Here is a 25,486-nt window from a genome sequence, read left to right as displayed (position 1 = left end):
AATAAACTTTCCATAGTTCAGCTTGATGATTTATTAATAATTCAACGTTTTAAAAATACATTTTATTTTTAATATTTGATTTTGTTTGTTCCAGCCTGAACTCTGGAAATGCTTTGATACTTGATCCCTGTACACTGCCAACCTAACCTAGCAAAGTGTAGTCATAACGTGAGTGTTCAGAACCGTGATAAAGTAATGCGCAAATCTTGGTGAAAAGATTAAACTCCCCCAACTCATCTTTGCACCTTTCCTGCAATCCGGAGATTCTAACTGCTTAACCACATGGATAGGTCTAGGAGAGAAGCTGCACAAATGCCTCCTCTAGGGAACAAGAAGCCCCATTCTCCCCTTGTGTGTCTGTCTGCTGCTTGGCACAGGCTGGTGCTGTCAGTCTCTGCCCGATCCCTCGGCAGAGCGCTCGAGTACGACCAGGCTGTGAAATCCCCACAGTGTGCTGGAGCCCCTCGGACAGGCAAGTTCAGGGCGCCGAGCCTGGTCAGTGCCACTGCTGTACCTGTGTCCTGGGGCTGTAGCTGTGCCTCGTGTTTGCGAGTCTGGGGCAGAAGGGAGCGCAGCGTGCGGGGTGAGCCCGGCCTGGTTCTGGCATCTGTATTAAATCCTGTGTTCAGATGGCATAATGAGAAAAAACACTTGTACTGGCTTTTTACCTAGTTGTTGGTTGATAACAATAACAACTCTCAGATAATGATGGCCTCTGGGCGAGCTGTATTTCGGCAGACGCGCAGCAGGAGCTGCCCCTGCGCTCCTGTGAGCGCGGGCTGTGCCGGGCGGACTCGCAGCCTCTCCACTCCGCAGCCCACGCTCGCAGCTCCGTGCGCTGCCTTTCCCCTCCCTTCCCGCGGCCGGGGCCCGCCCCGCGAGGCAGCGCCGGGCACGCAGGCGCGCCGGGCCGGGCTGCGGGAGGGCGGCGATGGAGGTGGGCGCGGAGGGCTTTGCCTGGCGCCTGCCGCGCCTCAGGCGCCGCATCCTCCGTGCCGCCTTCGTGGGTGAGCGTCGGGGCCGTGTCGTCCGGCCGCAGTGCTGCCCTCGGGCCCCGCCCGAGCAGGGGGCTGCTGGCCCCTGCCCGACGTAGGGACCTGGGCGCACTGAGGGGTACTGCAGCCGATTATGGCGCTGCTGCGACCAGAGCAGCGAGCGCTGAGGCTGGAGAGGGAACCCCGACGGCGCTGCTGGCCTCGGCTCGGCGGGCTGGGGGCCGGGGGCCGTAGGGGCTCGGGATGGGGGCACAAACACAGCACAGGGTGAGACAGGCCCCTCCTGAGGGGCGTCAGGAAGGCGTCCCTGCCATATCGTGCCACAGCAGCGAGGCAGCTGGATGTGTAAGCCCCACAGCGATTTCTCCCGAGCTTGCTTGCTGTGGTGTGACAAAGGTTACGGTGAAGAGGTTGTTTGAGAGGCCCCCGTCCTGGTGCTGGTGAAGCGCATGCTTCAAATTTCAGATTCTTGTGCTCTTTCCACCTCAACAGCCCTTGATACGGAGTTTACTGGTTTGCATTCAACTTCCCTGCAAAACAACGAGCCCAGGTAAAGCTGTTGGACTTGAAATATGAGGGAGACTTGTTGCTCTAGCCCTGTGAGAACAACCTGTGCATAGCAACCCTTCATATGTCTGCTCTCCTTTCCCCAATTCCGGTTTTGTTCCTAGCCTGTTTGACTCCCCTGCGGAGCGGTATGAGAAGGCCAGGCAGAGTGTTCAGCACTTCACTGTTGTTCAGCTTGGTAAGTGCCGCTCTGAGATGGAAAGTTATCTTCCGAGGTCGTGCAGGTAACTGGCCTTTTGCTAACAGCTGGGGCCTGCAGGTGGCCCCGGCCTTAATTCACTCATTCCAGAGACGTTTGCTTGTTGGGTTTTTTTTCCCTCTGATGTTTGACACTATCAGCCTTTTAATAAATAATGTGAAGTCAGGTGGGCTGTGTAGTTTTTACTGGTCTAAAGTTGACCATATTTAAAGGTTGCAGTTAAAAATACAAGGCTTTTAAATCAAAGGATGCAAGCAAGAAGCATATGATAGCAGCTCCTGTTCAAAGCTGTGTCATTTGATGCAGTGCATTATGAGTAAGGGGACTATGAGGAAAATAAAGGCTGCTATTTCTGCTACTCCTAAAATAGCAAATCAGCATGAGAAAGGCCCTGTGGAGGAGGGCTGTTGACAGTTAAGAACCAGTAAGGAGTCAGGAAGCCAGCTCAAAACCAGTTTGAAATATTGTTCAGAGTCTTGAGGTGTGTAGGAACTTAATGTGCCTTTAAGGGATTAATAGAAGAAAAAAGAACCTGAGAAGTAAACCCCATGCATCAGTCCTCTGTGGTGGTACCAGCTTGTTCCAAACATTATTGTGGTGTAGTTGGACCCAGAAACTTGTCTGTGTATGCACAGTCAGAGACTCATCACCATCTCACCCCTTGCCCATTGCTCAGACTATTTGTTATTTAATTCAGATTTGACTCATTTTCCCATATACCAGTGAAAGCTTGTCTCATTCAGCTCTCAGGAATCCAGGGAGTGGCCTGGCAGTTGCTGTTAGGATTGGCACAGTGACATTTGTGCATGGAAAACATGTATTTCTTCAGGGGTTCCTCACATCCCTCATCTAATCTGTACACTATCTGTAGACATCCAGCTAAACACTGCCATCTCAACAGAGGTTTCTTTCTTGTAGGGCTGGCAATATTCTCAAAAGAAAATTCAAACAAGTAAGTAAAACAGTTTTCTGTTACAATGAGGATAATGCAGTAGAGATTTTATGCATAATTCCCTTTGGGCAGAGTTATTTCTTGTAATGATCTTTTAGAGGTATTTTTCTTTTCATTTTAGGTATGTGGTCCATTCATACAACTTTTTTCTCTTTCCCTCAACACTGGGAATAAGGGATGTTGAATTCACCCTCTCTGCATCTAGTATTCAGTTCCTGTCTCATTATGGCTTTGACTACAACAAGGTATGCAATCTCTGCCAGAAATGCAGAACAGAAAAAATCTGTGCAACTGTAGAAGAAATCAGATTAGTATCCCTAAATGTTACATTTCTGGGGTAAATAGCATCTTCCTAGAGTATGGATGCATCATGCAGTTCATTATAAATAGGGGTAGTGAATGCTGTTTTTTCTGAACTAATGTAAAGGCAATAATCACATCCTCAGCAGCCTCAGGCAGGTTCTTCTGCTTCAAAAAAACCCCAAAACCTATCTCTGGTGAGGTAAGGATTTACTAAACAGACCCTGCCTGGTGTGTGTCTTTACCATCTATGAAGGTGCAGAACTATCAGTTTACCAGCATCCTATATATTGTCACATTTCCCATAAAATTCAGACTCTCTCATCTCAGAGTACTGTTCTGCAATTTTGGGCAGGAAGCATCTGACTTCTTGACTCTTGGGAGCATCTTTTTAAAGGGAAGGTAAAAAGAAGAGCAAAAAAATTGATTATAGTTGATAAATATTCTTTCCTCTGTACTTGTTGGATTGCCTACAGTTTGTCCTGACTAACCTGTTAATTCTCTAATGTGCTGTGAGAAAATCCAGGGGAATGTAACCAGCCTGGCATTTTCTCCCCCCTCAGTTCCTCAAAGATGGAATCCCGTACATGAATGAGGTGCAGGAGAAGGTCCTGAGGCAGCACCTCTTGGCAGACACCTGGAAAGTCTGCAGGTGAGCACTTCTCAGTACTGTGTTCACGGCTCGGCTTCACTCAGATCACATTTTGCAGAAATAGTGAAATGTGTTGGTCTGAATCCCTCACTGCCACCTGTTCCAGCCTGCTGTGGTGTCTGAAGGAGGATTGAGATCACAGGATATTATGTGGAGAATTTGGTGCATGTTGGGAAATGAAGCTTTTGCTTTCCTACAGGAAGGCACAAGGCTTCACCTGTAAAGAGCATTGCTCACACTGCCTCTTTCCACTCATCCAGCACTAGTAGTGCAGACAAGGATGTCCTGAAAAAAGCTATTGATGAAGTGACCTCTTGGATAGCTGCAGCAAAAGAAGAGGATACTATGATTCTGCAGGATCTGAATGGTATGGAGCAGTGCCTCTCTTACACACCTGTGGGCTCTGAGTGGCTTTGTAATTTCTTGTGGACCTCTGGGACTATAACTGTCATTTTTTTATGTTGAATTGCTTTATTGAGAAAGCATCAGTGCCCATCCTGCCTTTACAGCTCTTTACCCCAGTTTATACTTTAGATCTTGTCAGGAGTTCATCTCTGGGCCCTGCATTTCTGCTCTGTTGGGGTGGTGGGTCTTTCTGAAGCAGAAGTGGATGTCTGGATGCTTGGAGCATGCTTTGTGGTAATTGACTTCCATTTTGTGCTTCTTCTGAGCAGCAACTAGAGAATTTGTATTTACTCTGAATCAGGGTAATGTTTTACATATTTTAAATCCTAGGTGATCTGGTTTTTTGTTTATTTTCTTCCGTTCCTTTCAGAGTTTAGGCCCTCTCATGTGGAGCAGCAGGAGCCCCATGGAGGCGTATATATGCGAGTGGGAATAAACAGGCCACTTACCCCATGTTAGGTTTTGGGAGCACTATAACAGAGCTGAAGAACTTCTGTGCTGATTTGAAGAACAGGGAATTTTTGCAGGGAATAATTTGTAGGTTTCCTCACAGAACCCAAAACTTAATTGTCTAGGTCAGGGAATAAAATATAGAAAAGGTTAGGAAAAGCAGAGTATTCAAGGCTTTTGTCTGTTGACTTTTTTTGCAGAGTGTGCAATAGGAGGGATGGAGACTGTGCTGCACTTTTTATCTGCTTTATCAGCTAGATATGATACTGATACTTTAATAGAGCCTGGCAGTGATGAGCACCTGTGATAAGAAAGACATTTATCTAAGTAAGCAAGAAGACTGATTCAGGTGTCTCTTTTAATGCTATTCAGAAGAGGACTGGGTTAGTTCCTTATCAGCTGTGGGGGAAAACGCATTGGCACCCTATGTGTGCTTGGCTTCTGGGTCTGTTGCTCTGAAACTGTCCAAAACCAGAGAGTGTCTTTTTCAGAGTAGTAGCCTTCCTCCCTCTTCAATTATTCCTTTTCTTCATGTCCTTACAAAAGCTCATTTGCCTGAAATTTTCACTGATTTTTGCAGTTTTTTAAATGTTTTGTTTATTTCTGCAGGTTTGTGGTGGTTGTTGTTGGGGGAGGGGGTTGTGTGTGTCTGTGATTTTTGTTTGTTTTGTTTTCTTTCTGTCCTCATCTACAGTAACTTACCAGGATCATATGTTGAGGAATATTTTCTAAACGTTGGGGGAGAAACATCTGGTCAGTCCTTCTGTCTAGAATGATGTGTTTTCCTTAGTAGGCTTGTCTGCAGGTCTGAAGTTTTGCTTAAAAAAATTAATATTAATAATAATAATAGTTTTTAATTTATAAATTTGGGGGGGTGTATGTGTCTCATAGGCTATCAGATGCTTGACGTTCAGCTGGTTCTGAGGCAGGCTCTTGAAAATGTTTGGACAGAACCTCTTGGAGACAAGAAGGTGAGATGGAAATATGAACCTTTTGAAAAGAGGATTTCTATCTGGACAGACAGGAGTGTCGTTCTTGTAGGGACTCTGAAATGCTGCTTGTACTTTTAATGATACAATCGAGGAAGAGAAGACAATGACAAAGGAAATACTGATTGTGGGATCCTAAGAAAAGGGATACAGAAAACAGAGCAACTTTGGTTTCTGTTTGTCCTGTAGCCCCAAAATCCCTTTAAATAGAAATGCTTTTCCTTGGAACACTTCTGGAGGCACTCTTTCTGTGTCTTCAGATTTTATTAAGTCTCTCCTTCAATACCTTCACAAGAATGTTCAGCTTTTGTGTTTTCTGGGATTTTCCTTTGCTGACTTCTACCATGAAGTTGCTTTCAACTTCACTTTTACTCTGTGATTTGCTATTTTGCTATTCACTACTCATATTTTACATTCAGTGCATATTTTCTGTATTAAAGCTATTATTGTGGACTTCTTCAACTATGAGGGTGGGAGTATGATATCAGTTAGTTGCTTAGAATTAGCTTACAGAAATCTTTTTTTTGCATCAGTCCTCATTTTTTCTGATAACCAGCGTCCCCAGAATCGGATTTACTCAGATTTCTCATCTGAAGCATTGCCTTTAGGGACTCAGCTTGTAGGATTGCTGTTTGTTTCTGCATTTTTGGTACCATGAACTTAAAATATCGTTATCAGGTTAAATTGAATTTGGTTAATTTGTACTCAAAAAACCTCTTTGGTAGGGATAATCCTCTTAAGTAGAGAAGCACAATTAAGACTCACTTTGAGCAGGCCTGTTTAGTTACTGGAGCACTGATCTGCATAAAGAAGTGAGACAGTCCCAAGGTCCCAGGGGATGCAGTTTTTCTGTGCTTCATTGCCTTGAAGCTGAACTTCACTTCAGCATTAGTGAACCCCAGTAAGCAGTGTACATACAACTAACATGGGAGGCTGAGATTCAGCGACTGTTCTTTTCAGGTAATGGTGAAAAAAGTGAGTCCAGAGTACCGTCAGCTTCTGGAGAACTCTCCTTATGACCACTGTCAGAAAAAGCTCGTTCTCCTCTCTGCCCGGGGCTTCACCAATGTCTTCCAGATACTTGTTAAAGCCAAGAAGGTAAAATGCCTTAACCCTGCTCTCACTGTTCATTTCTTTTTAATTTTGCTGTGTCAAATGCAATATTAAAAATCCAGGTGTTACAGTTTTGAGTCACCATCTAAGAAGACTGAGCAGATTTTTTTGCCTTTTGGGAAAGCTGTGCTTTTCAGCGTGCAACAGACCAGTTTATTTGACTATGTGAACCATTGGTCTGACTTTGTGTGGAAATTCTTATGTTCTGTGTGCAGTTTATCAAATGGATTTCAGCTTAAGAGGACTATGGGCGATGTGCAGCAAAGATTCCCTGCCCTTGCGAGTGAGCATATAAACCTGATGGCTAGAACCCTGTTCAGCTGAACTGAGAATCCACTTAGGTCCACTGAAAATAGAATGCTGCTGAAACAATACCCTCTCAGAGAGTCCACAAGTCTGATTTCCTGCAGGCAATAGTCCTCCTGTGAGCCTTGCAGCCTGAATGATTCCTGTGTGAGCGTGTGTGGATGTTGTCTGCTGGAGGAAAGGGTCACAGTTGTTACCTGTGGAGTGTGCTTGTGTTGTTTATCTCTGAGCTCTCTTCAGAAATGTGCTCCAATGGGCTGTTATGTTTATATTCCTCCTGCAGCCCCTGGTGGGACACAACATGCTTATGGACCTTATGCATCTTCATGACAAGTTCTACAGGCCCCTCCCAGGTACTGCTGTGCATAGCTGCTGTACTGGGCTGCTGCCCTTGCACTGGGGGTGGAACAGGAGGTGCAGTGGCCATTTGCCACCACAGACACCTGCAGGGCTTAGCAAGCAGCAGGGCTGGTTGCCTCTTCTGAATTCTAAATGCTGGAAGGGCATTGTTGCCTGCCATCACTTCTCTTTCCTAATTTCTTTGTGATTCCATTGGATTTTCTCCACCTGTGCTTTGCTTTCAGAAAGCTATGAGGAGTTTAAAAGGAACATTCACAACCTGTTTCCTGTCATCATAGATACCAAGACTGTAACAAAATATGTGCAAAAGGTGAGATGCACAGGTTTTTTTGTTTGAAGTTCAAACTTGTTTCATCCAAGAGAGAGGATATCTTTCCTCAGTGCCCTTTGATAATAACCGAACTGCAACCAGTTCTCAGTGTTGCCTTGGGAAGTTCTAATTTTAGATCTCATTTAACAAACTGGCAGTGCAAGTAATTGAACTCACTGTAAGGTCTGTTGTGGTTGGTTTTCTAATACATTTTTCTTTCATAGAAATGTCTGTTTCCTCGAGTATCTAGTCTTTTGGAGGTGTATACAGTTTTGTGCAGGTAGGTGCCGACCAATAGAGCTTTCAGCTACCCCTGTCGTCTTTGGAAAGATATTTCACAGTAAGCCATTTCCCACGTTCATAGTTTCCCTCCTCTCAAATGTTTTCAATTGGATCCTTGTCTTTCTGAATTTAAGAGCAAAGGATTTGCACATCCTTCTTATAAAGGAATTATGTAGTAAATTATTTGTTTTGAGTCACTTCTCACATGGAATCGCCATTATTGATCACAAATTTGGTTTGCATACAGCTGTACATGCAGCTTGAGAATTATTTTGTTTATGTCGTGCTCTGAAATGAGTAAGATTCAGTTCTTGGTGAAAATACGTCCTAATTTCAAATGCCTGTCCCAAGAGAGGGCTGCACTGAGCTCAAAGCAGTAACTGAAGACAGTGTTCAAATGGAGCACATGAGTAGATGTTGTATCTCATGAGCTTAGTCATGATCTGGTAGGAGACTTATTTCACACTTCTGTGAATTAATTTTTTCCATGTCAATTTTGTGAAGAAAAGGAATATTTTGCCTGTTTCCCATTACCCCCTAGTCCCAAGAAGGAGATGCAAAATTAATACATTTTTAAAAACAGTACTGGAATTTTGAGGGTTTATTTATTAGCAATTTCAGACTGCATATTCTGCTTGATGATTCTTTGTTTTATTTCAGTCATTCCAGGGGTATCTGTTTATCCTCCAGGATTCCCCATTCAAATAGAACCATCTAATCAACTTCTTTCCCTGCAGTTTTAGTTCTGGTTACATTTTTTTTTTCCTTTTTCTTCTTCTCTCTTTTTTTTTGTATGCAATTAGAACAGATTTTCTGCTTACAAGTTTTGAGTGAGGGAAGAGACTAAGGAAATATTTTGGAGTTACTTTTCAGGAAGAAAACTGATAGACATTACTAAAGTAAGAATTTTGGCCTTATCTTCGAGGCCTACCAAAGTTCATTTTAAAATCTCCAGTAGCTTTTTCTGAAATGCAACTACAGATCACTAGAGAACAGTAACTTTTCTCTAACATGCTGAGGAAAGACAATCTCACACATCCACTTGTCTTCAGCAGCAACCTGAATCCCAAAGGTCCACCGTGCCCTGTTATAGCTCTTGCAAGTGGCTGCTCAAGATATGGTATGTTGTTAAGCAAATCTTCACAGTCAGATCAAAAGAGATTTGTTGTACTCTATGGGTGAGCACATGTAAAGCATGAGGAAATGCCAGTAGGTCTGCTGAATTTGCCCAGAGCTGCTGATAACACATTTTTGTCCAGACCCAAAGTCTGGGCTCCCAAGATGTGTGTTCTGCATGTCCCTGCTAGCTGCTGAGGGTAATGCAGGGCAGGTTTGCCTCAAGGCGCCAGTACAGACAGCATTTACACTATGTTGGGCTGTGCTGAACCTGACTTGGGCTGTGAAGAGTCAGGAGCCCTTGGAAGGGGCAAGGGGAGGTGGGAAACACCTGTCTTAGAAGGAAAAGTAGAAGGAGCTAATGGCAAAGTAGCAGCAGCTCTGTGGCTGCTGTGCAGAGTTAGTGATGCCTGTGCAGGAGGTTGTGTCCAGGACATGGTGTGATACAGGCTGTGAGGCAGATGTTTTCTGGCTTCTGGCAGCATTGTGCCCTGCAGCACAGGGCCTCCTGTGTTTTGGAATGGTCCCCATACCATCAGTAACATAGACGACACAGTTTGGTTTAGACTTTTATAAAAGTTAAAAATTTCTAACGTGCATCTTGCTAAGCTTTTCATACATTCGTGAATTTCAGACATTCATGTAACTGCTGCTTCTTTTTTGGTGTTGCTTTAAAATGAATGCTAGAAGCACAGACCTTTTACTGAGTGTGAAGTTTTCAGGGTGAGGAAGGGAACAGAGATGAGGGAGGGGGGAAAGAACCTCCAGAATAGTGGATTTTATGAGTTGGATTCTGCAGTGTAGTCGTTCTCACAGCATGCTAGATGTGTTTACTTCTTCTTGTTTTTGTTCGACACTTACAGCTGAGAACACATTTCCTCATGAGGCAGGCTATGATGCTTTTCTCTGTGGTTCAGGTAAAACGCTTCTTCAAAACTCCTTCAGATATTGTGTTGAGATTTGGCAATCTTTTCCTTCTCTCTAGATCTATTTGATGCTAAGAAATATTTGTTTATATACAGTCTCTTGCTCTTAGTAACTTAGCTGTGCTTCAATGCATTTTTGGTTTCTATATATTTAACTGTGTTTCTCTAGCTTTCTTGTAATGCCATCTCGTTATTCCTTTCTCTAGTTTTTCTGATGTCAGCTCATTTGCTACTGTGCAGATCCACAGAGTAAGTAATGTTTAAGTGTTGACTGAAAATTGCATTACATGGGATGTTTTCCTATGGAAAACAATCTTCCGTTTGCTCTGGCTGACTTTTTGTTTTGCAGGCTGGCCTTCCTTTTGGACAAAAGAAAGTGTTATTGGAAATGTCATGTTCTAATTAGATTTTTGTTTTATAAATCTGAAAGTAGTAGTTTTATGTCAAAGCTGACATTTTAAAAATGAAATCGGGGCCATGTGATGGCTCAGAGGTTGGGAAATGACATTGTGACTTCTTTATTCTTGAACAAGCTCTCTCAAGTTCAGTTCACTTGGGTAAGGGTCAAATAATTTTCCATTAGTTTCCATTTTTGAAATCTCTGTGAATCAGTGCCTTCAGTTAAGTTCCCTTTTCTTGCAGCTTTTTGACTTCTGTAGGAAGGTACTAAGATCTGAAATATCTGTTCTATAACTAGTTGAAGAGCTTGACACTGTGTAGCAGTGCAGCACTGGAGAAACAAAACTATGTTCTCTTTTGTTTTCTGATTTAGTGATACAGTGGAGGCTGATCCTTCTCTCTCGCAGTATCTCACCGTGTTAGCTGAGCATGTGAACAAAGTGAATTTCATCCGAGGGGGTGTTTCAAGCATTGTGCGTATGAATTGCAGGTCTGTGACCTGTTGGTGGGGTGCATAGGTCAGTAGCCTACTTCAGAGCTTCCTTAGAGGAGAGGAATCCACTGGTGCTGGGGCCCACCTTGGCAGAAATTGTGGTCATGCAAGTGATGCAGTGGACCTTTTAAAATGGCCAATGAGTTGAATTTCTGCTTTGCAAAATGTATTCATGCTGTTTTTCTGTAAGATGCCATTAGCCAGTTTACATTGCTGTTTCTTGGGTAGTTTCTCCATGGTAGTTGTGACAGTTTGCTTTTATGATGATATTTCGATGAATCTTGGGGCGAAAAAAAATTAATTTTACACCAGCAGCAGTATTATACAACCTGTCATTTATTTGTCATGTTCTGCATATTTTCTGATAATATTAATAGTGCCTCTATAGTATTTCTGAATTCAGATATGTTTCGATGTTGTACATTTTCCAGAATTTTTCTGGGGAAGATGCTCCTTGCCATCATCCCCCTGCCTTGGTTGTTCATGTCCGAGGCTGGCCAGGGCTGACTGAGAGGCAGATTTACCACGAGTTTAAAGCTCGTTGTCGCTTTGATGTCAGACGGCTTTCAAAGAACCAGTTCATTCTGCTCTCCAATAAATACAAGCAGTAAGTGATCAGAAAATCTTAATTTTCAGTCCTTACTTCCTCTGATCCAGGCCTTTGTCCCACTCTCTGCTGTGACAGCTCTTGGACAGAAACAGCCCTGAGCTGTGGGGTGCTGTAAGCAGCCTGCGGGCTGAGCTCAAGCCGTACTTTCATTGCAGGGTCAGGCTCGTCCTGCGGGATTACAGACACCACCCTCACCTGCAGGTCTCCGTCTATCGCCACTGGAGGCACTCGCCGAGCGTGAACTGCCTGCTGCAGTGAGTTGCGGGAGCACGGGAATGGGGCGGGGGCAAGCATTCCCTTCAGGTCCGCGGCCCTGGCACAGCAGCAGCCTGCCACGTGTTTGCAGTGTTCTCCTGCCAGCCTCTCGGAGGAACAGGGGACTCAGAAGCAGGTTTGCTTGCTGAGTGGCTGCTCATGAGCTGATTTCAGCCCCGGGCGACTGGACTTTAATCTCACTCGTGGTTAACCCAGGAATGTTACCCTGTGGGTAGCAATTAGGTATATGCTCTCACAGTAGAGAGGTGGCAATCTTAGTGAGTGTAGGACCAGCTCTAATAAGCTTGATGAGAAGCAGGCATAATCTCAGGTGTGGGATGGATGTGAGTTTTTTTCTACAGCTGAGTTGAAAGCTTGGTAGTGGGAGAGAATTCCAGATTCAAAGTGCACTCCTCTTGTGAGGTGGTGACAGTGAATTCACTCATGAAGAGTGAATTTCTGCCTTGACATGGTTTGGAAAAGAATCTGAGGGCTTAGCAAACACAAAATGAAGTTGGAAATATAACTAACTAGCAGAATTTTATTATTCTTGTCTCTTAGAATCTCTGGTGTTGTGGCACTGTGGTCTGTCTTGGCCTTTGTGCTTGGAGGAGCTCGTAGTTGTTGACTGTAAAGGACTGCTGAAGAGATGAGACAAGAAGAATGCTGATCTGATTTCTTGTGTTTGTCTGTTTCATTTAATTCAATAAAATATGAGAAAAAATTAACAAAACCCCCCCCCAAACTATGATTACTGTTTGAATTTTTTTCTTGGAGATATGTTTTTAAAAGGGATGTGTTGGTTTTCAATTTGTGGTATTTTGTAATCTGCTGAAAGCATCATCTCCTCCTGAAGGGGGAGATGATTGTTTCAATGTCTAATTTACTTTGGTCCTGTGTAGGTTCTTTGCAGCTATTCAGACCCTCACTTTGTTTCCAGTGCCAGTGCTTACTGCATGAAGCACATTTCTGATAAAGTTTGGGAAGTTATGAAATGAAAGATGCTATTTTTAGCTTCACTTTTAAAGCGGGGGTAATGTCACTGTTAACCAAATGAAAATGGGCAGAGTTGATGGAGAAACCACTCTTGGGGCTCATTACAGATTCTGGGGAATAGTAAATAATTTGCAGTGCTCTCAGTGTAGTCTCATGCACTGGTATTTTCAGTGGCAGTGTAGCTGAGGTTTGACACAGATTAGTGGAATTTATCAGGTTCCAATTTGTGGAGTATGTAGAGGTCAGGTGAGTCAGCACACATTTCTGTTTGCTTCTGGTGCACAGCATGTGAGCAGTCCTTTATCCAAAGTAGCATGAGACATGCTTTGTAGATCAGTTTCTCTTGATACAGCTAGATTTTTTGTCAATCCAGGGAATTTGGTCTTCAGAGATTTTTCTTTTTAATCTCCTCTTCTTAAAAATAACCTGTTGATCCAGGCTTTCCATATAATGGTTCCTAGATGTCATTAGTCATATTTAATTGGATGGGGCCCATGTTCACCTAATAGGCAGAATCTGCCTTTAATTGACTGTAGGGTGGGAGCTGCTGCAGGGGACCTTAAGGCAGCAGCACAGCACTGTGGGGTGCCTGAGGATCACATGCTCTCTGCTGCTGAGGGCCTGCTGTTCTGCTGCTCTTGAGGAGAGAAGGGCAGCACATCCTCAGATGTGGTTCTTGAGTTCTGCACAGCTTGTGGTTCACAGCTCGTTTCATAAACGAGCTCCTACAAGACAAGTAACTAGTCAGTTACTTCTTGATGACCTTTTCTGTAACCTTTCAGTGGTGGGATTTTCTGTCACAGTGCTCCTTCAGGTACCAGTGTGTCTCTCTGCTTATTCTGTAATGTTAGTTTGTCTTCTAGCATCATTAGACACCCTACCTTATGTCAAGGACAGCACAGGCTCTTTGTGTTGTGTAGGTCTAGGAAGATTTTCTCTGGGTATTATATACAGCAGCATGTTGTTTTCACATGAAAACAACTCTTCTTGGTTTATGGTCTGGGAAACAATACCCTTGTTCTCTGGGGTCTGGATTCAGCTAGCTATTTAAATGTGGGGAGACAAAGCCTCATTTGCATCTAATCTTTACAGTCTGGGGATCATGAAGATACAGGTGCTCTTACCTATGAGAAGCCCAGCAGTTTTCAAGGGAACATGCACTTTGAAGGAACAAAGAAATCGTTCTGTCTTTAAATTTTCATCCTCCCATTTTCTTGTCAGAGTGGCACACAGACAAATAATGACTCTGTTCCCTACAGTGCTGTTCTCTCTCTTGGTTCACCCTCTAGAGAAGCACATTTCCCTGTGAACAAAAGTAGAGATCCTCTCACCCTTTTTGGAGAAATAGCTTATGGGTCCATCCATGTGTTTTCCATCTCCAAGAGACAGACACACCTCATGTAGCAATGTGGTGTAGTGAATCAAGAGACTTGATTTTCCTGCTTTAGAGCTGTAGAGAGAAGTAAGTGACAATTGCTGTAGAACTACCAGATATTCCTAGTATCAATCAGTTAAGTTTGCATGCAGAGTAAAAACATGAAGAGAACAAAGTGAGTTGAGTATGTTCTGATCTTCCAAGGAAAGACTTAAGAGAAACAAGTTGCCTTCTCTGATAATCAAGGGTCATTTGCTGCTCAGAGCTTCTTAAAGAGCTCATTGAGATGTACTGGCAGTCAATTCCAATGCAGTTTGTTAGCTGGGGGCTAGTCAGACAAATCAGAGCAGAGACATTTGGCCCTGGGAACAGAGCTGCAAGTTTTTCTGAGCAGCTGTTGATGAAGACACAATCTTCCTGAATACATCAATCTGGTCATTCCAACCTCAGCTGTTGCTTTTTGCTCCAGACTAGGGAATTCTGACTAATTGAACTTGTATCCAAAGTATTTCAGGCTATGCCTGTTCCTGCCTGTCTCCTGCAAGGAGCAGGAGATAATTTAGATTCTTGTGAGGCCAATTCATGGTGGTGCAACCTGACTTGTAACTCTGGCCCTGAAGAGATGCATGTCAGAGTTTCTGAGTTGTTCTGCGGGCTGGCAGTTCAGAAAATCAAACCTGTCTCCCTTAGACAGTGATAAAACCACAGCAGAGTCCCTAGCAGCAGTTACAGCACACCTGCCTCTTAGCACTGCTAGAAATTTATGCTTTAGCTGCAGGACTTGAAAGGATAATGCCAACCTTCAATGAAAAAAAAAAGTTAAAATTCAAGTTGTGAAGGTGTGTGCTAAAAATACAGCCCTGAAAATGGAACACTGCAGATCAGAATTTACTTATTTACAAGAACAGTTTGATTTTTGATACATTGACTTTTTTTATTGGATTCAAGATTAAATAAGTGAGTTTTGATATAACACCTCTACTTCTATGAGTAGGCATGGAAAAGGCAGAACTATCTAAATATTACTCTCTTCTCACTGCTGCTGATGGCTTTACTGGTAATAGGCCAGATTCCCACTGGCCCTGGAGGACAGGAGAGCAGGATTTACCTCTCTGAAAAGATATTTTTTCATATAGAAGAAAATTTTGTATAGTTCTGTGATTTCAAATGGTGTGAATCAACAGTTCTTCTTTACAATATGCTTTCATTCAAAAGACATCATAGCAGAGAACCTTGGAACGGCGAGGTTGCAGATGTCTTGCTGGATGAATGAAGTGCAACAGCCTGTGCCAAGTGCCAGCAGTGCTCAGCCCCTTGGAGGGAGGTTCACTCACAGGAAAGGCAGAAGGGCTTTGGCTGTGCTGCAGCACCACAGCTGGGTCAGAACGTTGTGTGCTGATGAAGCGACTGACAAAGTTTCCATATGCCTTAGACATGGGAAAAGCCTGCCGTGCAACTGCTCTCTTAACACGTTTTTGTGGTGTTCTTTTATATTCAGCAGCAAATCTGAATTTTATTTTATGGTTTTTATCTCCCTTTTTTCCCATGACTTTCCCAACAGCCCCTCTCCACTGGTTGCTATAGACTCCAGCACTGGAGAACCCCCCCAGGAAGTCTGAGTGAAGGGGCAGTGCATGAAATGCCATGGGGGTATTTCTTTCAACAACCCTTATGCTTAAGGAAGAGGGAGTGATTGTACCCAGTCGAGGTACAAGAACAAGGGACCCTTGGAAGGGGAATGCTGCATCAGCCCATCTGAAAGGTGTCTCTGCAAAGGCCACACAGATCAGCGGTGCTGGGGAGAGCCCAGATCTCCGATCCCTTGGTTTGCCGGAGGTGTGGCATGGCTGACACCTATGCTGGCTGTCCTGCAGAGCTGTCACCACACATCCCCAGGGGAGTGACCCACGGAAGTGTGTGTCAGTGCTGTGTTACAAAAGCTGTGGCAGAGCAGTGGGGAGGGAAGCAGGACCTGTGTCCCCAGAGGTGGAGCTCACGGCACAGAAGATGGCCAAGGATTGCTCTGGTGCAGGGACTGGAAGAACATATGCAAGCAGAAGCCATGAAAAGATTTTTTTCCCAGGAGCCCCTGAGAAGCTGTGAGTTTGTTGCAAGGCAGGAGGCCATGAAAAGTGGAGAAGAGCTGTAGTAGTCAGGATGCATGGAGGATGAGGGAGAGTTTATGCCCAATGTCTTGCCTCATGCTTTCTCTTGCTGCACAAACTACCTTGTTCAAGCTTGTGGTTTAAACTAATTTTAACAAAACTAGTGCTAAAGTATTATGGGAGTGCCTTTGGGCTTCCCTTCTGGGAAAGATCTTGGCACAGTCCCATCCCTGAAGGATACCTGGGCTGGGGTTGCTCCCTTTTAAGCAGAGACAGTATGCAGAAACACTCCCAACTGACATTCAGACCCCTGCCCTGCAGCTTGGGCAGGGGAATGAGACTCATATCCTCAGAAAAAGTGGATTCAAGTCCCATCAGCTTCCTAACAAGCAGGTGAGTAGTTGAATCCTCTTGGCCTTTCTCCCCAGCCAAATGAGCATATAAACAGGCAGATGTTTCACCAAAGGTAAGATGAAGATGAGACTCCTGCACCACTTCCTCCCCGTGCAGGACAGGTATGGACCCCCTCCAGACACTGGGGTGATTGATACTCAATCTCCCCTTTCTGGAGATGGCTGTGTTAATCCATTGACCTTCCACAGCCTTAAAAGCTTTAAAAGAAAATGGCAATAGCAAAGTGTTGGCCAAGAGCTTCATGTCAGTGATGTAAGTTAGGCTAGCTTTTAAAATACCTGTGGGATGGAAATCTGTGAAAGGTAATAGCTACTGTGCATGGGAAACACATGGTGCCCTGACAGAAATACATCAAGTTAAAAAGGAAAATATAAAAGTGCTATTTAAAACTTAAAGACAGCTTATTAAACATCACCCAGGCAGACACAAATTAAGGAAGTCCTAAAGTACTAAGTTTGGACCTGGTTCACCCACAAACATTCCTGGAGTTTACCTGGGTTTATGAGCAGTGGAAGAGTAATCTGCAATCCTCATTTTGAATTTTGAAGTAATACAAACTATTTTACTTGCCCCATAAATCTTGGCAGTAGTGTTTGTCACATGTTCTCACCCTGCATGAAAAGGTGCTCCTAGAAATTACTGCTTTGCCTCCAGCTTTTGCTTAACAAAGGTACAACTGTCTTTATTTCTTACTATTTAACAAGATGCTTGCAAACAAGTGCAGCCAGCCTAACCAAAACAGGCAGTCATTTGCTCACTCTGGAACTCAGCTGTCCTGTGCGTGAAACATGTACAACTGTCTTTGCCACTCCTACATAAATGTGAGGATTTGCAAACCCACAGGCTCCCACAGCTGCCTGCAGTGCTCAAAATTTGCCCCCTCCCCTGGGATGCAGGACAGAAGCAGCTTGATGTAATTGTTCCACAGGGCCACTGGGTCATGGGAAGCAGTGCCACAGGAGACATGCTGGGCTCCTGGGCCTCCCTTGGGGTCCTGCAGCCTCCAGAAGCTGGGCAGTCTCCAGAGGTTGGACTGGGTCTGGCTGCTCAGTCAGAGGTGTCTGGGAGCTCTCTGCAGCCAGAGGCACCTCTGTGAGGAGGGATGCTCTTGCTCCATGGTTTGCATTGATCGATGTCCTAAATGTACCATAACTTAACACAAGATTAGTGCACAGTGATGGGGGAACAGAGCTGTAACCAGACCTCTTCCCAATTCCACGGGTACCTGTCACCATCCTTAGACTCCCAAGTACTTGTACAGTCTGGCTGGCACCTCTGATTCTCCATCTGCTCCCTACTGAACTTGCCCTCCTTTACCTGCATGCTTCCAGTGGTGTCACTGTCGCGGCACCTGGAGGAACAAACAGAGCCTGTCAGTGGCTGCCGGCTCATGGTGGGCTCCAATCGAGCAGGAGGCAGGGCTGTGGCTTCACAAAGCACCGCCCCATCCCCTTGTTGCAGGCAGTTCCCAAGGAAGATGTGCTGGCCTGTCTGCTGCTCCTGTGAGTACTTGTGCAAGAGCAGTGCCATGAGCTCCTGGCACACCTGCCAGGATTAGCAGCCTCTCATTGCTGCCAGGGCAAGAGGGTCCTGACCCCGAGATTGACTCAGCTGCTCAGAGCATGGTACTGATAACACCCAGCCTGTGGGTTCAGTCCCTGTATGGGATACTTGCTTGAGTGTGGGACTCAATGATCCTTGTGGCTCCCTTTCAACTTTGAATATTCTGTGAATCTGTGAACCCTGGTCCCCCCTTTCTTCCAGTTTTTGGTCCCCACCACATCCCTGGAGCAGCAAGCACAGGAGAGAGAGATGGACTTGGCTCCTCAGCAGGCAAGGAGAACTCAGAGAAAAAGTTGGATTTGGAGAGAATGGGCAGGAATAGGTGACAGGGAGCTGGAGGTGACGTGAAAAGGTTTGCTGATGATCATCTGCAGGGGGAAAATAGGCTTTAAGACAGGGGATTTTGCCACTTCAACCCCACAGGAGTTTTGCCTTGCTGAAGGTTACCACTTCTCTCAGGGCTTTGCACATTCACCCTCTAATCTTTCACATTCACCACAAATTCCATCAGAGTCGGCAAGGGGGCTGGAGCAGCTGATGTGTGGACCTGGCAACGTTCAGTAAGGGTCAATGTTTCTTTCCTGCTACTCTCCTCCTGCAGCTCTGAAGTTTAGAAATGAACTCAGCTTCCTTCTGTAAGTATGGATTTCCCCTGACACCAATATTTTTCTACTATGGGGATGGTGCTGGCTCTGTGTTCATAGGTATTATTATCAGGCAGGTGTCCTGGAAAACTGAATACAACCCTGGTTGCCCTACTCTGCACCCAGCTTGCCACAGGCACAAGGAATCAGCCTGGACTCCTCTGTGCTGGGGCTGGCTTCTCTGCCTCTTTTAGTCTGTCAGCTAGCTTGTTCAGCTGAGGCAGAGACTAGGAGGAAATTTCCCTTGAATCACTCTGGCAGGGATCCCGTGTGATTTTCATTTTCTAGCCAGGGACAGGGTGCCTACCTGGTGGGGTGGATTGAGCATTCCTTTCTTCACTCCTTATTCCAGCAATACCCAAGCATAAGTTTCCTGTTCTGTAGCCACTTGTGCTCCCATTTCTGAGATGTGAAATCCTATATGTTATTAAAGTTTAGAAGATTTAATGGATTTTGGTGTTTTTCCAAGAAATCCCAAATTCACTGACAAATGGAGTTCTCATCACAAAAACTGGGACTATTTTTGAAAATAATAAATGGTAAAGTTTACTTTCTTTCCCGTCAAAAACTTCTTTCTCTTATTAATGGCAAAATGCTTGATTTTGTCACACTGCAAATCTGACACCAGCACCTGCCACTGGTTTCATCTCCCCTGAAATCCCCTTGTGCTGAAGACTGTGACTCTTCTCGGGTAATATAATGTAGCAATTTGTTTTCTTTATGGTCTTCAAAAATCTGAAAAACTCATCCACCTGCAGACTGCATCCCTTCAAGAGGGTGTAACTAAACTTCTGGGTTTCCAACCCATCCTGTTTCCATTTCTGCTCTCACCTTGCTCCCCATGTCCCACCCATTAAGGCTTTCTGCAGGGCTCTCTAAATGGTTTCTCCAATTCTCATCTTTCATTCCCTGACACAGAAGGAGACCAGGGGTTTTGCACTGCTGGTGGTGATGCTGAATGAAGCAGAAGTGTGCACGAGCCGGAGTGGCAGCAATGCAGAAAGCCTTTGTTTCACAGTGGTTGTTGAGTCTGACAGCACAGCAAGGGTGAGGAATGGCATGGCACTGACCATCCTGGCAAGGTCAAGCCTCATTTGGAGGTCTCTTTTAGACAATGATGAACAAGATCAAACTGGGGAGAATTATTAATAAGTTAAAAATGAGGCAAATAATGACTGAAAATAATTATTGCATTGTTGCTCCCAGAGCCCTTAGTAAGCAGGTTAAGAGACCTTTATTTCCTGAAACCCTCCATCCCACTGAAACCAACGTAATGAAAGATGCTTCTCCTCTTTTGATAAAGACCCAGGAAATATAACCATGTTGGCAAATCACCTGAATTACAATGTGATTCATCACCTACTATGTACTCAACATGGAATCCAATCTGATAAAGTTGTAACTGCCACCAAAGAGAAAAATCAATATCTCGATAAAGTCTTGTTTATGTAACTGAAGAGTTCGTAAATTTTTCAGAGAACACAAAGTCATTGATCACCGATCTGTATCTCTCTGTGTCAAAATGGTAATTAATGCACTGTGTTAACAGATAAATATACACAAGTATGTAAAGATAACACATGGTATCATTTGATCTTTTGCCTTTTGCTTTCTAATGTAGTTTGCTCATATTTACATAGACTTGGAAAAGTACAAATTACCAAGCATCTTTTACCCCTTTTATGTTAATAGCAGCAGATAATATTCAATGTTTGGTGAAAATAGGTCCTACATTTTCCACGACTCATGAGCTTTGTTGTAATTTGCCTCCAAGGACCCAGTTGGGAGTGCAGCACTGATCTCTCCAGCTCTGGTGGGCTGGTTTCAATTGGTTCTCTATATCCATCAGAAAAGGGGAGAGCTTGGTTGTGTCCCAGCGTTGTTCTCCCTGAGGCTGTGTGTCAAGGCAAAAAGGCTCAGCCTCAATGCCTCTGTTGGAGGAAGGGCTGAGTACTCGGCCTGTCGCTGTGACCTTCCCCAGTGTGTCCCAGGTTATCTCCTGTCAACAAAGGCAAAGCACCACCTTATCAGTCTGCTTTTAGAGACCTTACAGCAAATGTGCAAGGGCATTTTTAGAGTATATAAGTAAGAATAAAAGCCTACCATTGCTCTTTAAAATGAGACTATTAAAAAAAAAAGGTTTGGAATGAAATCTTTATTTTGGTGCATTTAATTGCTGAGTTTTTAAAGAAATGGCAGAAACCCTTTTGGCTGTTTAAATACCTATTTATGTACTCTATTTATTAAAAAAGACACAGAAAAAGAATGGCATTGATTCTAGGTGGCATTGATTTAAAACTAAGCCAGCCAAGTATTATAATTCAAATTATTTCTCTTCTCTCTCAAGCAAAGTGTCTCAGAGGCATTTGCTAAGACTCTTGCTTTATGCTCGTGGTGCCCACACCTCCCATCCCCGTGTCGTTTTTGCTGGGGCTGAATGTGAGCCTTGTGGCAGCCTCACGTGTTTTTTGTTTCCTGTGAAGGAGGAACTGTGAGCACAAGGGTGTGTGTATTCTTGCTATTACAGTTGTTTGAGGCTGCTGCTCTGGTCTCCAGGGACTTGCAGGAGACAGCCACCTTCTTTCTCACACAACTCTTGCTTGCAAGACCTGAAAAGTGAAGCAAATGGGATGCTGAAGGCTCCACTGATCATACAGGAATGGAAACTCACAGACGTACTCATGAACTAGATTCAAGCCAAATAAGCAGATTTTATTAGTACCACTCTTGCACAAAAAGTGCTTGAATCCAGAATTGCCAAGGGCAGAAGAGATGCAAAGGAGGATATGCTGACTTTTTTATTTGTACTACACTGAAGTAAGATTATTAATGTGCTCAAGAAGGAATTCAGGACTAGGAGGGAGCTCTTACTTTGCAAAGCTGAATTTCTTGTTATTGCAATTCAAAAGATAAAAAAAAATCCCATCCTTAAGCTGATCATATTCTTTCCTGAAAATATTCAAGATTTTCTGCCTGTTCTTATTCCAGACTGTCCAGAAGCCATAGTCCTCTGCTACCAGATCAGTTTCCAGCCCAGTTTCACTTTCATGCTGGAGGTGGTACAATCTTGTCAGCCAGGCCAAGTCACTCTGACATTTCTAGATAATGTCCAACAGAAGTAATCATATAATTTCCTAACTGGAGGGAAAAAGTGTGTTTCTCAGGCAGTTTTCCTAAGTTTTTCAGAACAAAAAATGTAAGTCAACATTCAAACAAGTGTCAGACAGGGTCCTGCGTCCAGTTAAGCCAAGGGATGAGCTTTGCTGGAGGTTTTGGTGGGAGCTGCTGTGGTGATTAAAATGTTTAAGATATGTGTGAGACATAATTATTTTTGTCTTGAAAAATGCCAGCATGCTACGTTTTGCCGATTGTGCATATGAAGAATTGCAGACATTCAGTGGCAGCCACTGTGCTCATGATGAGGGGATGCCCAGCTAATCCAGCTCATGACTTCTTTGCCAAGAGTGTTAGTGGTGTTCCAAGTCTGTAGATGAGCCATGAGGGAGGAAAGTGAAAGATGAAGCTGAGGCAGGTCACTGCATGCACTCAAACAAGCTCCAGGGCTTATGTTGTAACTGGAGGGACAGTGTAATGCCTCCAAAAAGGTAACATTTCTTCAATGCTCAGTGTATCTAAAGGGTTAACGTGACAGAGGAGGTTTTCTTTTCTGCCTAAATTAGGAAGGAGAAGAAACTTCTGAGATTCCATGTTTTATGTGTATGTCTGTGTCCTGGAAGACCTCTACCAAATAAAGACTTTACATAAACAATTGGACAAAAATAAATTTTCTCCCTGAGGTAGAAGGAGCACATTGTAAGAGGGGGTGAAGGCAGCCCCCTGGGCCAGAGGGTGGGTTTGAAATGAGCATGTAGACAGAGAAGAACTTTAATGGCTGCTGGTGTAACAGGAACAAGGTCTGAAGCACGTTATGATCAGTGGCTTGCTGAGTAGAAATGCAGACAGGACGTGACAGGGAGATCCTGAAGATGCCTGCACTCTCCACAATCTCCATATCATGCTTTGATAGCATTGAAGTTAAGGAAAAAGTCCCATGCCTCTTTGCCTTGGAGTTTTTTTCCTTTACGTCATTCTTCTTTCCAGTTTCCTAATCTCTTAAGTCTTGTCTGGCATTCAGGTGTTCAAAAGAAGAAAGTGAACATCTCAAGGGAGAGCTGCAGAAGTGATGAAAGGACAGAGGAGAAAAAAAAAAAAAAGCCATAAAAAAGAAGAGGGAAATAGAAACACCCAAAGCTGTGAACATTGGAGCAATAAGATGGACAAAGAAGGCAGAAGAGTAATTTCAGTACTGCTCATTTTGTTCCTTCTGCTTGGTCCAATTCAACACAGAGCTGAAAGTCTGCAGCCAATGCAATGGCAGAAATACTATTTTAAGGTCTGTTTGTTTTCAAATCAGCTGTCAAACAGTCGATTCAGCAGCCCAGCCCTCTGCCTAGCCCCAGGAGGACATCTCTGGCTTCTACAGCCATCAGATTGTGCAGCTATCCAAGAGCAGAAAAGATCAGGGCAGAGGCCCAAAAAGGAAATGCTTCCTCTTCTTTCCCCAGAATTGTTTCCAAATCCTCCTCTGAGCATGGCTTTTGTATATAAAAAAGAAATGACCCTAGAAGAGAAGGGGCACCTGTGCCTATTCCAGAAGAATTTTGACTCTTATGCAATACTTTCTATGGAAAGAAAGACTTTGAAGTGCACAAACATGGAATTAGCCTCATGGTGCTACCACAGCCATGTCCAAGAGCAACACAAGGGGATGATGTGCCTGTGATATAATGTGCATTTGAGATATGTGAGGAACAAGTGAGAATATGAGTATCGCCAGTCACAGATTGTGCCAGTTACTGCAGTGGGGAACTGCTCTTGGCTGTGAATTAGGGCAGAGACTGTATCTCCTCTTGCATTAACATAAAGCCTATTCTTGGAGGCCAGAAGGGATAATTAGGCTTAAACAATTACATGTTTCCCACCAGGGAAGTCTGTTTCACCACTGACACAAGGAGATGGACTCTTGAAAAGCCTGGCCTTGTTTTGCCTGGCACAATGTTCCTTCAGGAATTATGCATCTAGTTTAATGATCATCCTGAGAAAGATTTACGTTTGCAATTATGGAGCAGGCAGTATCACCCCTCAGCTGTTTCTTCCCAGCTGATGAAAATGTGAAGACTGAAGAATTTAAGCCTTGACTGAATAAAGTGCCTGAATACAAGCTAGAATTTAGGTGGCATTTAAGACACGTTCTCATGCCATCTCGACTTGAGCTTGCCCTTCAGAAGAGTTTGTGGTTTATATACCATACAAAACCTTTGTATTCAGAGCCTGCACCCTGATCCCATCCTGAGGTACAGACAGCAGCTTGCTTAAGTAGTTGAGAGGATGCAAGAAACTCCTGTGAAACTACTTAGCTGGGATCAGGAAGCACCTGGGGCTCATTCCCTGGTTTTGGGCTCACATATTCTGTAGTTTAGCTCTGCCAAAACAGAATGAGTAGACGCCCACTGAGACTATCACAGGTAATAGGAACAAAAAAATGCCCCATGTCTACAGATTCTGGCCAGCATCTACTCATATTGCCTACTCTGTCCCAGCAGAGTCATCAAAGCGACAGCCATGGTGCAAGAGAGACAGCCGCCAGTGACTCATCTGCCACGTGAGGAACAAGCCCACTGCTGTGACATCCTGACGTGGTGCTGGGTGAGGCTCTGCTTCAGGACTCTGCCACTGGAGTTACCTTCCAGCTTACAATGCTGGCACTCCATCTCTGCCAAAAGACAGCTATGATTTTGGTCTTCAACCATCACAATGCCTCCAAAGCTTTCCAATGAAAAAAAGAGATACAGATCATCAGGTTATTTTTCAATCTCTTAATCTATTTTTTTTCTTCTGACTCATATGGCTTCTACACAACCAACCGTGTTCTAGTCTCTTGCTGATTCATCCTTCCCCCATCTTTGTTCCTCAAAAAAATACACCCCAACATCAGAAACCTTTCTTCACTGGGAGAGTACTAAATTTAATTTTGGCAAGATATGTGTATAAATATTATGCATATTATATGCTATACAGTCATCTGTGATTGGTACACTCAGCCTGATAAGGAGGAGCTCATGTGACTGACACCTCTCTATCTCCTTCCATCAATCCAGAGTTGGAGGAGGACTAGGAAATAGCTTTGCTGAGAATATGTCTCAGCTTAGAGTCTAATCTCTTTGCACGGCAGCAGAACAATCCACATAACAACATAGTTGCAGAAAACTTATAAAGTGTATTTAAGTGTGCCTGGAGTCATGCTTGTAAACTCTGCTCCTCCACCTCACTGAAAATGTGTGTTTGTCAGTGAGAAAGTGGGTGCATGCAAACCACAAAGTATTACAAGATTAAGCCAGGATCAGAGAGAGAGAAAAAAAACCCCAAGATAATGAGAAAGAGATAGATGATACAGAGCCGCCGACCTTCACTGTTTTGCATGTAGGTGCCTCGTGAGCAGTGAAAGTGCAGGGAAAATGCTTTGTTGCCAGGGCTACATCCTGTGGGACTGTGTTGGCCTGGGGGCTGGTGATAACCTGAACATTTCTGCTCTGCACAGCCACCTCAGGCCCGCCCCATCCCACTGTGGGTGCACAAGCAGACACGACTGCCCACCTGGGACATGCCCTGGGGCCCTGCCTGCATCTGCCTCCACTGTGATCAGCAACACT

At 44.2% G+C, this 25,486-nt stretch overlaps 1 protein-coding gene across 2 annotated transcripts; it reads left to right on the top strand.

Moving 5' to 3' along the window:
* Positions 1 to 929: 929 nt before the first annotated feature.
* On the top strand, positions 930 to 12,397 carry PNLDC1 (PARN like ribonuclease domain containing exonuclease 1). Of its 2 annotated transcripts, none has more exons than XM_066315443.1 (19): positions 930 to 1,007; positions 1,488 to 1,545; positions 1,667 to 1,740; positions 2,680 to 2,713; positions 2,835 to 2,958; positions 3,577 to 3,665; positions 3,926 to 4,032; positions 5,412 to 5,491; positions 6,470 to 6,607; positions 7,212 to 7,281; positions 7,513 to 7,598; positions 7,823 to 7,878; positions 8,936 to 9,000; positions 9,860 to 9,913; positions 10,129 to 10,171; positions 10,695 to 10,794; positions 11,246 to 11,421; positions 11,580 to 11,678; positions 12,241 to 12,397. In XM_066315443.1, exons 1-19 carry the CDS (start codon positions 932 to 934, stop codon positions 12,305 to 12,307), a joined length of 1,596 nt encoding a protein of 531 aa, XP_066171540.1. In that variant the 5' UTR covers positions 930 to 931; the 3' UTR covers positions 12,308 to 12,397. The 2 variants fall into 2 exon arrangements, with proteins under 2 accessions (XP_066171540.1, XP_066171539.1); XM_066315442.1 differs by having other exon boundaries at positions 8,933 to 9,000.
* The last annotated feature ends 13,089 nt before the right edge of the window (positions 12,398 to 25,486 follow it).

The sequence above is a fragment of the Sylvia atricapilla genome, chromosome 3 (genome assembly GCF_009819655.1).
Source record: "Sylvia atricapilla isolate bSylAtr1 chromosome 3, bSylAtr1.pri, whole genome shotgun sequence".
In the NCBI taxonomy this organism is placed as follows: Eukaryota; Metazoa; Chordata; class Aves; order Passeriformes; family Sylviidae; genus Sylvia; species Sylvia atricapilla.
Note: the sequence above shows the minus strand (reverse complement) of the source record. Positions and strands in the feature narration are given on the sequence as shown.

Excerpts from the sequence above, each read along its gene's own strand:
- PNLDC1 (XM_066315442.1), top strand. The coding sequence starts at position 932 with ATGGAGGTGGGCGCGGAGGGCTTTGCCTGGCGCCTGCCGCGCCTCAGG. Across the intron at positions 1,008-1,487 it reads CCTCCGTGCCGCCTTCGTGG|CCCTTGATACGGAGTTTACT; the intron begins GTGAGCGTCGGG and ends CCACCTCAACAG. Across the intron at positions 11,422-11,579 it reads CTCTCCAATAAATACAAGCA|GGTCAGGCTCGTCCTGCGGG; the intron begins GTAAGTGATCAG and ends CTTTCATTGCAG.